Source organism: Mixophyes fleayi, chromosome 11, assembly GCF_038048845.1.
Source record: "Mixophyes fleayi isolate aMixFle1 chromosome 11, aMixFle1.hap1, whole genome shotgun sequence".
In the NCBI taxonomy this organism is placed as follows: Eukaryota; Metazoa; Chordata; class Amphibia; order Anura; family Limnodynastidae; genus Mixophyes; species Mixophyes fleayi.
This window is the reverse complement of record NC_134412.1, coordinates 29,583,800-29,598,459: the sequence shown is the minus strand read 5'-3', so window position 1 is coordinate 29,598,459 and position 14,660 is coordinate 29,583,800. Positions and strand designations below refer to the sequence as shown.

At 40.4% G+C, this 14,660-nt stretch overlaps 1 protein-coding gene across 5 annotated transcripts in view; it reads right to left on the bottom strand.

Moving 5' to 3' along the window:
* LOC142107342 (serine/threonine-protein kinase BRSK2-like) overlaps positions 1–14,660 on the bottom strand; it is a 210,361-nt gene that overhangs the window by 102,699 nt on the left and 93,002 nt on the right. For 4 of the 5 annotated variants that reach the window (XM_075190721.1, XM_075190722.1, XM_075190724.1 and 1 more), the window contains exon 3: positions 9,681–9,766. In XM_075190721.1, the coding sequence (XP_075046822.1) occupies positions 9,681–9,766 (86 nt within the window). Of the gene's footprint in view, positions 1–9,676; positions 9,767–14,660 lie in introns of all 5 variants that reach the window. The other variant, XM_075190723.1, reaches the window with a different exon arrangement.

Here is a 14,660-nt window from a genome sequence, read left to right as displayed (position 1 = left end):
GCCTGATTAATAAATAGAGCTATCAGCAAGGTAACGGACAAAATAATGTAACATCACAGAAGAAGTGATGTCAGGACTGTTAAAGTGAACTTTTTAATAAATCGATGATTGTATCTTTGTCAGTGCATTGTTTTTTTACTACTATGCTATATTTGTCATTAATAAGTAAGACAAAAAAAACTAAGATTCCTATAATAAATAAAATACCATTAATTCACTAGCAACTTTGAATGTTACTTAAAGTTTCATGTGAAACTAATCTATACGTAAGTAACTACATTTGCACATATAGTTTAGTATAAACACAAGTTTCAGTACAATACTGTCCAATAGATTTCCATATTCAACTAACACCCAGGTGTGAGCAGTAAAGTTCAAAGCATTGTTCAAAAGCATTCAAAGCATCCCCCACCCTCATCTCGATCCCCTTCGTTCCGTCCTTAACGCTGCAGCTAGGCTTATTTTCCTCTCTCGCTGCTCCTCTTTTGTCTCCCCCCTCTACCTAGCCCTACACTGGCTCCCATTCCCCTTCAGAATCCTCTTTAAGCTCCTCACACTCACCTACAAGGCCCTCGCCAACTCCACTGCGCCCTACATCTCCACCCTCCTCTCTATTCATGCTCCATCCCACCCTCTCCGTTCTGCCTCTGACCGTCGCCTCTCTTCCCCCCTTATAACCTCCTCCCACGCACGTATCCAAGACTTCGCCCGCGCTGCCCCCCTCCACTGGAACAAGCTCCCTCCCTCCATCAGAACTTCCCCTAATCTGTCCAGTTTCAAACGGGCCCTAAAAACCCACCTTTTTCTTAAAGCCTTTCTGTCTCCCACTTAACTTCCTACCTTATCTTCTGCCTCCGTCCCCCTACTCTCCCTCTCTCCCCTGCGTCTCTCTGTCTGTCCACCCCTCCCCTTAGATTGTACGCTCCTCTGAGCAGGGCCATCTCTCCTCCTGTTTCCACCACTTCTAACTCTGCTCTCCAGCTACTTAGCCCTCCTCCTCGAGGGTCCTCCACCCCACGTCCACTCTCGCTCCCTCCTCCCCCCTGGGGGTCTCCCTGTCTTCCGCGCCCTCCTTCTTGGGCCCCGTCATTTGCGGATCCTCCCTCCCCCTTCCCCGCCCTCTCTAGCTGTGCATTGAGCTTACTGAGTTGCTGTGTTTACTGTACTGTGCTGTCTCCCATTGTATTGTAATTTTGTTTGTCTCTGTACGGCGCTGCGGATGCCTTGTGGCGCCTTATAAATAAATATTAATAATAATAATAATAAAATTGTTTACAATGATTATGGGAGGCTCAGATAGACCAGAATCTCTGTGCAATATCTTAATATTAATAAGATATGAAATAAGTAAAAAGCTTAGGGGTAAATTTATCAAGCTGCGGGTTTGAAAAAGTGGAGATTTTGACTATAGCAACCGTTTTTAGCTACCGCCACGTAAAAAATCGTGCAATTTAATTCTAAAACAGGTAAGTCAGCCCCCACACATTAATCATTGGTGATTGCAAATTTTTTGGGGGGTGAAGGGGAGGGTGTAACGCGGTCATCTATAATAAAAAAAAATGCATTGGCATACATTTGTATTGCATTACGCAACCTTTCTATTTTGTAATATCTACATACAGTACTTTTTTTTTCCCTATTTTTTTTACAATCATCTATACCATGACAAAACACATTAGAGTACATACATATTAGTACATATAACATAAATATATTAATTAGTGATTAGTGTGTTTATTTTTATGAATTCTTTTTTTACATGCTTTTTGTAAAAGAAAATAACCTTTTTCATGTTATGCATTACTGATAAACATAATTTATCTTTTTTTTTTTACATTATTACATGATTTCAAATAGTTTTCTTATGCTTTTAATTTTTTGCACAGCCATGAGAGGTGCGAGATAAAACTGGACATTTGACAGTTTACCGCGCCGTGTTAAAAAACAATTGCTTAGCTTTTAACGATTCTCCCTCCCTATACTTTCAATGGATCTTCTACTTGTCTGCAATAGGACCGTTTGTGCAATAAAAACCGTGCGTTAAATTTTTTTATTGAATAGCGGGTAAAGTTAACCCGCTCTAAAATGAGTGAAAACCTCGTTAAAATGTTAAAAATCCAGGTCAATTGAATTCCCCCCCTTAGAGTCTTGGATACGGTCACTACCATACCTGTTGTTAAATCCTTATTAACTTAAGACTAAATAGGTCTTCACTAATTGTAATATTTCTATTTAAGATTTACCTGTATTAATTGACCAAAAAAGCAAGATGTCAACATTGCCTGTGGGGTGAAAACAAAGACACCACTCCATCCGCCCAGAGAGAGAGAGAACTTATTCCATATTATAATTAACTTTGTTTTGGAATTGTTATATAACATTGTAAAAATGTGTGTATATTTGTGAACTGATCCCATTTTTCAAATCGTATAAAAACTCCTTTCTTACTGCTATGGTCAGAGATTTAGGTCCTGAAATCTCCAAGCTAACATGTTGGCTGAACTGCGCAATTCAATCTTAAACGTATATTTTATTAAATAAACGTATTTATTTTCCCTTTAAACATCTAGATTGGACAATTAATTATTATTCACTTTATTAGGGCTCTTGTAATTTTGAAAGAAAAAAAGGGGGACATCCTTGTGACCTTAAGTTGACTTGGGCTATCGGATCCACCCCTTATATCTGGAAGCCTGATATAGCAATAAAGATGTATCCGATTCTTCTGGGTGTATCAGGAGTCTGAATAATGAGAAAATAAGCAGACTGCAATTTCTATTGGGAAAAATGTACTAAAAAACAAACAAAAATAGCAGTGTCTTTGGAAAATCTGGGACGTATTGGGAGCCATAATTGAAGTGACACTTTGATGTTCATGGTCACTGGCCGAACTACCACCTATAATGTTGTAGCAGTTAACCTAGCATAGTGCTTTGCAAAGACATTTATAATATTGTGCAAAGACATTTGCAATATTGCTTGAGTTAGTCTACTTGAAACCTTTAGACCTTTACAAAACTTGAATGCAGGAGTGAGTTAGCTGATGTCTGACTTTAGAAGTCAGTATTTGATCTAGTTTATTGTGTAGAATATTTGTTTCATGTTCAAGATAGCTCTCTATATGTGTCAAATTAAGGGAATTTTAGTGATCTCTTAAGCATTTGAGCTACTTTTGTGGAGGGAAGGGAAATTTTAGTCAATCATTCAATTTTGAGAAACCAATACTTTGATTACAGCTTTAAAGGTTCCCCAATATATAGAAGGTGAGGTGTTAAGGGGACTATTACCTGTAAAAAATATATGTCAGCAACCTCTCTAATGGAGACAGCATAATACAGAAATAAAAGATAAGCTGGTAATAGTTATACAGGGATTATTATTATCTTTAATGTATAAGGCGCCACAAAGGGTCCGTAGCACTGTACATGATATACACAGAAAACAGTGATCAATGACACAGCATGATACATAAAGAACAAAATACAAAGATCAGACATACTAAACGAATATAAAATAAAATAAATAAATACAAATAAAATACAGGTAACATGGTAATGCAGATCAAAATATTTCTGGGACTGTGAGTGAGAGTGATGGTAGTAATCAGCGAGAAGTAGCCAAAGCTTAAGAAAACAGGGCTAGGGAAGCAGGCCAAGAGGTACAGAGGGTGATGGAATATAGAAGGAGAACACAAGGAACGAGGGCCCTGCTCGTGAGAGCTTACATCCTAAAGGAAAGGGGGAGACACAAATAGAGTGGTACTGACTTGGGAGAAAGCCGGGACAAGGGAGTTAGGAGGAGGACTGAATAAAGAAATGAGTCTTAAGGGCACGTTTGAAGCTTTTGAGAGTAGAGGCTAACTTGATGGAACGTGGATGATCGTTCCACAGCTAGGGAGCAGCCCTGGCATAGTCCTGGAGATGGGAGTGGGATAGTAGAATCCTTGTGAGGACTGCAACACAAGGCCCTCTTCTATCCCACACTCAACAACTTGTGTTGTCCTTCGGCACAGGAAGACTCGCCAGCCCAGTTGAGCTGGATCCAACTCTCTGTCACTCTGGTGATGCTGCTAAAGCAGACAGCTTGTGACATCATGCTGTGCGTAAATATTAAATTGTTTTAAAAGGAGTATAGCTTGGTCTGGTGAAGACATTCCTGCCATTTTTGTTGATTATTAATTTTACTGGGAATCCCCATCTCTATGAAATGTGTAAATCTCTCAGGACCCTGGTAGCCATGTCGAATTCTCGGCTTGGGAGCATTGTGTAAACCAATATGATCTGCAAGAGGCCCTCTTCTTCTGTTTATGCCTTTGTCACTCTGAAAACATGTTTGTTGCTTTAAAAAAAAAAAAAAAATCCTTCCCGAGGATCAGCCACGGTCGAAGGCCTAGACAGTGAATGCATCAGATGGATCACCAAATTTTATGTGGTCCTCTGAGTCATCCCTTTTACTTCAGAGAGACCGCTGAATCCAATATAGATTTGCCTGGTACTGTCCTCCATGTCAGCAATTTTATTTACCAATTTTTCTGATGCATTTCCTCCTGGGGAACAAAAAGCTCACTGTATAAGGAAGCAAACTCTGTAATTTTAAGCTCTAGGTGTTCTACCTCGGTTTGCCAGAGACACATTGAGCTCTTTCAGGCAGTTCCAGGTATCAGCACTTATATACTCACAGAGTGAGGTAAGGAGAAATTGCATAGACTAGAGAGTGAGGGGAGCATCAGAATATTGGGGCAGGTCAAAGGTACTCACTTGTTTTTATCCTGCAGCAGGTGAGTACCTGTCGCCCAGAGTAGAGGCCTACTTGAAAACCATCTTAGAAATGCTGTGAGTGTATAGTTCTCAGTTGAAAGAACTGGCTGGTTCTTTTATATATGTGTGTTTCTGGGGTGATCTCAGATTCCCCAGCTACCTGTATTTAAAGGTTAAGGAACAATGCATCTCTTTTGGTATAAATGAAAGGAATAATATCATCAAGTTTAGCGGAGTCATTCACAAACACGGAAAAATGCTACAACCTACAATTCCAGCTGCTAAAACTTTTTCTGCCTGCTTTGTGACTTATTTTCAAGTTTCTTGTTTCAGAAACTCAGAGATTAGCATAAGAACATGGCTTTGATTGCAGAATGAAAACATTTTAGCCGAAGGTGGTGGGCCCATTTGGCCAGACATAGAAGGAGCTTGGTGTTCCATATGGAATTTGGAATATATGTAATAATTTGGCTGGTTTTGCACTCAAATGCAAAAATGAGATATCATTCTGTGGCATGGAATATCCTAAAGAACTGGAAGGGGTGGTATAGGCATTGTACATGGAAGTTGTTCTTGTTTTAGCAGGAATCCACAGTGCCAGTTTTACGCTCACAATGTTACCACTACTTCAGAGCTGTGGTAATTGGCCAGTGTTTATGATGTCTTTTGTACATTTTGTAACGGAAGAAAATTAAAATGCTCAGTTACTCCAATGTAATGAAAGACTAAATAGTAAATTTAACGTAGAAAAAATAGTCCTGCTGTTGTAAGATATACAAAAATTGAGAATGAAACAAGCAGTACAAGAAAAAATATTTTAAAAATAAAATTAATTAAAGGGGTGATGCAATTATAATAGTAGACAGTATATTAAACTAACATGCAAAATCATCATTTCAGTCCAGCATGGGCACAGATAGAACTGACAAATAAAAGGCAGGATTAGTTAAAAATGCTAGAGATATCTATATCACAATAGCATGTTGGCTTAGTGGTTAGCACTTCTGCCTCACAGCACTGGGGTCATAAGTTCAATTCCCGACCATGGCCTTATCTGTGTGGAGTTTCTATGTTCTCCCTGTGTTTACGTGGGTTTCCTCCGGGTACTCCGGTTTCCTCCCACATTCCAAAAACATACTAATAGGTTAATTGGTTGCTATAAAATTGACACTAGTCTCTCTCTGTCTGTGTGTATGTTAGAGAATTTAGACTGTAAGTCCCAATGGGGCAAGGACTGATGTGAATGAGTTCTCTGTACAGCGCTGCGGAATTAGTGGCACTATATAAATAAATGATGATGATGATAAAATGTTGCGCAAAGCTTTTGTTCCAAAGGACCGTGACAACAAAGAATGCAGGTGTGCATCTATTTATGCAGTAAATTGTTGCATTTGCTGTTAAGAATGAACTCCTGAGTTTTTCTTCAAATAACCAGTTTATGAAAGCTACACATCCAGGTAGGGTGAAAAATCACCCTACCCAGGCGCCATTCACTTGAGCTGCAGAACGTACCCTTTTTCACAGAGATTGCAGTGTTTGATCGATTCTCCCATTCACAAACCTCTTCTCAGCCATTTTAAAATGGCAAACTTTAATGTCCTGCCACTTAGGAGGTAATGCGTCTTTAACACGTTGACTCATATACTACTGAACATCGGAGAGCATTATATCACGTAATATAAGATTGATTGCATTTAATGTCTCCAAGTGCAAAACTAATGCTGAAAAAGGCACAAAATTAAAATCTTATAGCAGCGATGGTTAAAAGTTCCCCTGTGATAATCTAAACTGTTATATAAATCACTGGCTACTGTGTTGGTTTCAGTACAAAATGATATTTGTACTTGCTCACTAATAAAGCTGCATTGTGTTTTCTATTCACATTGCAACAGTACAAAAAGAGAACATCTGACATTTGATGTATCGAAAAGACAAGATAAAGAACAATGCAATCTAATAATGTTGTGAGCAGAACCCAAGTTAAGACTAAACATAAATTACTCCCATTAAAGAATGGAATTAAAAACTGATATGCGCCCTCAGTATGACATGAGATTTACTTACATCTAGATGTATCACAATGCCCTAAGCTTCAATATGCATCATACTTTTTGGTACACAGAATATCCGTGCTCTGTTTTCATGCTCACAACTTGTAACACAGTCATTTCCATGTCCTTAAATGACCATGCCCAAAGCCCTTAATATGTTGCAGTGCGCCATCTGAAAGCAACCCAGCCAAAATGCAATAGGCAAAATGTGAGTAGACACTAAAAATGCCTATGACAGAATAGAAGCTACATTAACCCTAAATGCAGAAAGGACCTGAAATCATATACTCCTTGACTTACTGCATCAGTTATCAATCTAGCAGTACTGCACATATAATAAATTGTGTGTGTGTATATTATATATATCTATACATACATATATATATATATATATATATATATATATATAGTGTTAAGGGAGGATTTAGTCACAGCACCTTTAATATATTTTGAAATTAGGGTGTGCGGACCATCCCCGCTTTAAATTTTGTATATTTTGAAGGTGGTGACTGTCTTCTTTCTGGCCCAGCACTCCATCCATCCATCCAAAAGTGATTTTAATCAAAGCGGGCAGGCTCCTACCAATACTCCTTGTAGTTTAGAGGCACTCAATAAGGTAAGTCATACTTGCCAACTGTCCCGGAATGTCCGGGAGACTCACAAAATTTGGATCGGTCTCACGGACTCCCGGGAGAGCTGACAAATCTCTCGCATCCCGCTACTGCGTACCAAAATGACGCGTATCGCCCCCACGACGAAAATGTTGGTTTTTTTTCATGGGGGCGGGGCCAAAATGCCTCGTTTGGCCGCTCCCCGCCCCCTCCCGCCCTCCAGTCACGGCCCTCTCCCGGAAACAAGTTTCCGAAAGTAGGCAATTATGGGTAAGTCCCATGTTATAAAATTGTAAATTGTTAGTGTAGGTACCCGTCTGAATGAGGTGACCTTAATGTGGTAGATGGGCATCCACAATCTGTTCAAACTGTGCATAAAGAACCTCATGTTTATTTTAGTTGGTCTATTATAGAGTTAATATTACTGCAGAGTTTACCATATATCTGTCTTTAATTATGTAGAAATCGGGTCTCAGAGCTTAAAGAGTGCACCTGCATACACAGCGGTTGATGTAGACTGGTATATGGTGCAGTACCGGCACTTCTCACGAGATCACGCGAGAGATAGCGATAAATGGTCCTAGTGGACCTCATTTAGAGTCGGACGCAAAGTCCGTTTTAGGCGCATCCAACAAAAAAACACTATCACGCATGTGCAGCAAGCACTAAATCCGCCTGCATCTTGGACGCGATTAACACTTGCGACAGCTTGCGATTCACTACGAGAGAATGGGATGAACGCGGAATTGTGAAGGCGTGACCATGTAAATACATCCTATTCGCAGTGAGGCGCAGACGCAACACACGTCAAAACAGGGCTAAAGCTGTGCGGCAGGAATTAGGTGGTGCAAGCGGTTAGCTAGCTGCAGGAACTGCTCGCAGCTCGATAGTGTATTACGAGTGGGACACGACTGGGGTTGCTTGCCACTCGTAATACCCTACCAAGCTGCGGCACACTCCCACTCCTACACTTCTTAAACGGACTTTGTGTCCGACTCTAAATGAGGTCCAGTGAATCAAAATGTTGGATTAAAGTTTTCTTTAATTATCAAGCAAGAATTCCAAGCTGTGCTATTTTGCAAGAGGACTTGAATACGTTTTAGTTTATGCATCCACACTGTGCCCCAGTCAGGGCCCTTTTTCAAGACATTGAATGCATTAAGCTTCTTATTTTTCTGGAGTGCCAGCCTCATATTATTCTTTACCGGTCATGTCTTGCTAGTTAGATAAACTCTATAACGAACTGTAACTTAAAGCTCCTCTCCCCTCTCTGTTTACATTTGTTTGCCTGGTGAAGCCGCTAAGGAATGGGTACAGGAATCTCATTTCCTCGCTGCATAATATATCTTCCTGCACTGCGTCTTTACATCTTCAGAAATGTCTAGAAACTGACACAGTTGAGGGCAGGGGAAGGCTGGCAAATGTAAGCCCGGGGGCAATGCTCGAATCAGCAGCCTAATTAGGAACAGTTTAAAGGAAAAACAGCAAGTGGCCCAGTGACCCAGCCCAAGCTAGCCCACTATGGGAACCGGCCTGGCCCCCAGCCCAGCCTGCCCCTGGTTGAGGGCAAGTCTTAGACCTGCTTCTTCACAGTTCTGCAAACAAATCTAAAATAGAAGGACAAGCATATCTTTTTTTGTGGAGTACGGCATAAAAGATAAATGGGGGACTTGGAAAAAGAGGAACTGTTAGATGCTGGTGAAAGAAGGTCAATGCATTTAGTTTCGGTATGAAACAAATTACATTTACTGTTGATTATAATAACAAAACCACGATTAGCCACAAAATACATATATGACATATTGTACAGAGAAATGTCAGAGAAAGTTCATTTTCATTCACAATGCAATAAATATGGTCATATTTTTTCAAAGATCAGATAAACTAAAGCTATTTTTCCTACTAGGATTTAATTCTCGCACCCCCAATTACCTCTCAGCAATGTATTCATCTACAGAAGTTTAGCAACATAAAGGAACATGTTGAGCAAGCACCAATTCTGGCAAACCAGTTTACTCTAAAATACATCTGAATATTTCATTTAAGTCTTACAAAAGGAGAACAAGCGGTTATCATATGTCTTTGTGACCCAGCAAGGCATTAAAAGCAAGATGCTTGTAATTTACATAACATCCAGATTACTAAGCAAGGCTCAGCAGCGACTAAAGCAGTAACAATGCATGCGCTTCTCATGCCAAGGAATAGACATGCCCAAAGCTCTGCAGGCCGGGGGGAGCAAGGGAATGTCTGTAAATACCTACAAATATTTCTTATTCTCATAGACATCGTGCAGCTTGAGAACGTGGGGATGTTCAATCAGCTTCAGGATAGCAATCTCCCTCTCCACCTGCAGGAATGGGATTGAAGCACAGAGGTCAGAATAAAAGGAAAATTAAATACAACAAAAAGTAATATTCTGATAGTGGTCACTTTGTTTTGCCTTTTTATTCGTAGGTTCACTAGGAAAAGCCTACAATATATGAGCCATAATACATACAATAATACTACACTCTCATGCTCTACCACAGGTCATATTGATGCAGAATAGTAATGCCACCAGTTATAAATGAACAGTATATATTTTCATATATAAAATAAATATATATATATATATATATATATATATATATACATACACACACACACACACACATACATACACACACACACACACACACACACACGTCATCCACAACACTAAAACCACTGACAAGTGAAGCGAATAACATTGATTGTATCGGTACAATAGCACCTGCCAAGCGGTGGGTATATTATGCACCAAGTGAACAGTCAGTTCTTGAAGTTGATGTGCAAACGGGCAAGTGTAAGGATCTGAGCAACTCAGACAAAGGCCAAATTTTGATGACTAGACAACTGGATCAGAGCATCTTCAAAAGCAGGCCCTGTGAGGTGTTCCCAGTATGCAATGATTACCAACTACCGAAAAGTGGTCCAAGGAAGGACAGCCAGTGAACCGGCAACAGTGTCATGGGCACCCAAAGCTCATTGATGCATGTGGGGACTGAAGGTTAGCCCGTCTGGTCCAATCCCACAGAGGAGCTACTGAAGCACATATTGCTAAAAATGTTAATGCTGGTTATGATAGAAAGGTGTCAAAACACACAGTGCATCACAGCTTGCTGTGAATGGGGATGTATATCAGCAGACACAATCAAAGTGCCCATGCTGACCCCTGTCCACCATCATTTTAGAATTCAGACATAAACCATAAAAAGGATTTCTTTGCAATGCCCATTGTTAGATGTTCTTTGAAAAAAAAAACAGTTTTAACAAAACTGACCTATTGTTCTAGCCAAAAGGGAGGCTACAGAGCATGCTGTGACTTGAATTCTGGACTTGAAGTCTCCAGATGAGTTACACTTTTGCTGAAAAGCGCATTTGTAGGCAAACTTTGACTAATGTGACAAAATTGAACAAAAGTGACATGTATCAAAGACAGTCTCAATATTCCATCATTCTCATCATTAATGCAAAACATAAATAACCGAGCAGTATTTTAGGAGAAAAACTGAAATGTCTAATTTAATAAAAGAGATCGTCCTCAAGTAGAAATAGTTTGGACTTTGATCTGACATTCGTACTGCTTCTATCCAATGTATTTTTTTGAGTATCTGCAAACCTGCAAATGTAGACACATCGCCCTTTTACAGGAATCCAAAGACTGGGAAGCAGGAGTACAAATAAAAAGAGCATTTTTTACGGCCCTTAATGACTCTTAAATTATTATCTATATATTATCTATTATCTATCAAGTGAACAGAGCTGACCTGTAGGTTATATTTACCATAAAATAGCCTTGTGTAATATAGTAGTGACTAATTTGTAAAAAAAAACAGCATAACCACTTTCACTAATATGCTAGATGATTTTTTCACTGAATGAATTCACTCTGAAACATGGACAATTTCAGCTGGGAATTGCATAACAACGAGTTCGTGATCTATCCCATACTTGCCAACTCTCCCGGAATGTCCGGGAGACTCCCGAAATCCGGGTCGTTCTCCCGGACTCCCGGGAGAGCAGGCAAGTCTCCTGCATCCCGCAAGTCCTTGGCCAAAATAATGCAATTCGTGCTGAATCGCATACTTTTGGCCCAGCACCCCGTGACAAAACGGCATTTTCTTCGCTGGGGGAGGGACCAAAATGATGCTATTGACAGTGCCCCGCCCCTCCCACCCTCTAGACACGTCCATCCTGCCCTCTAGTCACGCCCCCTGCCCGGGATCTCCTGGACGTCACTGCCTGAAAGTAGGCAAATATGATCTATCCAAAGGACTTAAGTATGAGGGTGATGTCATTGCTTTAGTAGATTCCACCAACAATCAGTAAAATAGAGGGCAAATGTTAACCTGATGATAAGGAAACAACGAGGTCATAAAATATTATACACCTTTCTGACACTACCAAAATACAAGAGCGGTATCACATCAATTAATGCGATAATGTAGGAATGTGGACCTCTTACAATTCCTGAAATTAGTTTTGCTCTAGATATTTTTATGTCTGGAAAAATTGTAGTGTGCCATTAAATTTGCCAATATTTGTATTAAATATTTGGCAATAAAAAAAAGCTATATCGAGGGTAACGACCCTGGGCCACATGCGGTTTTCTTAACTATCTAATGACCTGAGGGTTTTCATGAACAGACTGATTTTTAATATGCATATGGCTAGGATTTAAGCACTTTATTGTATTCAATCTTTATCTCTTGCTCTTCCTTGTTTATTTGGTTTTTAAGTGGGCAGTGATAAAACAACCAGCCAATCAGATAATAGGAATGCTCACAGTAGCACAGATTATTTCAGGAGGTAAGTAAGCTGATCTTGTATATGTACGAGGAGTGACCAGTCCACTCATATGTTAGTAAGGAAATGGCTATGTGCAACAGGGGTTGTATCTTGATGTTGGGAAATGGAGAGAAACAGTAAACAACAAACTAAGAGGTAAACAGTAAAAGCCACATGGTCTTCCAATAGCACAAAGTAGTAGTGCGAGGATCCCGTTAAAGTGGAATAAAGTAGATTGTGCTGTAAAATGCATGGTTATATAATACTTGCCCTCTCTCTCAGAATGTACGGGAGACTCCTGAATTTTGGGTAGGTCTTCTGGACTCCCGGGAGAGCAGACCGTTCTCCCGCATCCTGCCCACATCCTAGATAAGTGGGCAGGGTGGGGGCCTCCATGAAGCGAGTCTTGTCATTTTGCCCCTCCCCCTGCAGCAAAATGCCGTAATTGCATCACAGGGGTGGCGACATTAAGACGAGACTCACAGCACCATGCTCCCTCTAGACTCGTTCTTACCTCCCCTCTGGGATCTCTCGAACGCGAATAAATAAAAGTAGACAAGTATGGGTTAAGCTTGGTTAGAGATGTGTGAAGATTTAAAGTTTAAAAGGAGGTTTTGGGCAGTGCGGTCGACACCAGACTAGCTGGCTTACATACAGAAAGGGATACAGTAAGAAGCTAGGTGTAGGCAATGTGGAGCTTGACGGCTGTGAAAAAAAAAAATAAAAAAAAAATAACTTTATTCAAAGAAGTCCTCGTTAGAGCAGTTACTGAAAAGCTGTTTTACACATGGTGTTTGCAGTGGGATTCTTCAGAAAGCGGTTTTCAACTTTCCTTTTACTCAGAAAAGATGAAGGAAGTGCTACGAGCTGGCACGCTACTCAAACTGACTCCAGGGTGTTTCTAGAAGACAATACACTACTCCCTGCTACTGACCACTTGTTACTGCCTCTTCCAACCCATCTGGATGCCAGGCAGCCAGGACACACTGTTTGGGGATTATCAGTCACATGATTGCAAATATCAATTAACTGCGGGTGGGCTCATTCTTTATGGAGCGTTCTAATAGGCCCTCTTAACGTTAAATAGCAGGATAGGCTTAGCCTCCCTGACGGTTATAGTGTTTGTGCCCTGCCTTTCGTGCAGCCTGTTGTTTTTGTTGAACACATTACTTACTGATTACCTCTTGCATGACTTTTGGATATTCTCTGTCTGCTGCCGGCCTTAGACTGTTGGCTTTGTTTCTGGACTTCCGTGACTGCTGCCTGCCCTGACGTCTGGCTTGTCTTCAGTTATCCCATCTTAATGCCTGTCCTCAGCCATTTGCATTACTCTCTGATTTATCTTTGTATATCGCAAGGTGTACTACTGGACTGCTATCAGTTACTTCCAGTCTCAGGTACCCGGGAACGATGGGATATTAAGATAAACTCTACCGAATACCTAAGATGACTACTCTGTCCTGGGAGCATCTGATTAACTGTAAGAATATCACTTTTTATGGGAAATGTGGTTTGCCATAGGTGAAGACCTCTTTCAAACCTTGTTCTAATTTCTTGTGGGAACTGTTACAAGAAGTACTTAAAATGCGAGTACCTGTGAGAACATTAATCTCCACTGGAAAGGCGGCTTCTAAAGGTGAAGACCTCGGTCATCTGTTCTGCAAGTTAGTTATCAAACCGGCAGCCTAACACCGTGTCCGTGTATTGGCGCTTTAAGAGGAGTCGCTCTTTGAAGGGACATAATTTTCAACAGTTGGCAAGACATCGGGTCATGAAATAACTGCATCTGTGTAATGGTAAGTTCTTTCATGTCGGGGTATGAGTGTTCAGATTTGCAACGTCGTTCTAATCAATGTCGGGGAAGTCAGCATCGTTAAGTTGACTACCACCGTTTGTGTCAGATATTAGCTGTAAAAATGCTACACCTCAGTATGTTATCCTCAAACTGATGGGCTTGTGGAGCAGTTTAACCACACCTTGAAACAACTGTTGAGGAAATAAGTGGCACAAGAAAGAAAAGAATGGGACATACTTATGCCCGATTTGCTGTTTGCAATTTTGGTCCCACAAGCTTCTACAGGGTGTAGGCTCTTTGAATTGTGCAGAAGACATTCAAGAGGAATTCTGGATATGCTGAAGAAAGGATGGAAAAAGCAGAGACATTGGGAACAAAATTTTTGTCCAGTTTGTTACTGAAGAGATGCTAAAGCGACTCCTATAATTCTGGCTCCCACCAAAGAGAGTAATGTGGCTGTGAGAGAAAGTCAGATAACAGTTACCAAGAGGCTTGTTTGGTGTGGGCAGGGAGCTCAACACTGGATTTGCTAGATGGTGGGATACCGTGGGAAGTTAAGTGTAGGGAACGTGTTTGGTATTGTGATTATTAAAGCTTTATAATTACAAATAAACAAACACTGGTTTAAATGACCTAG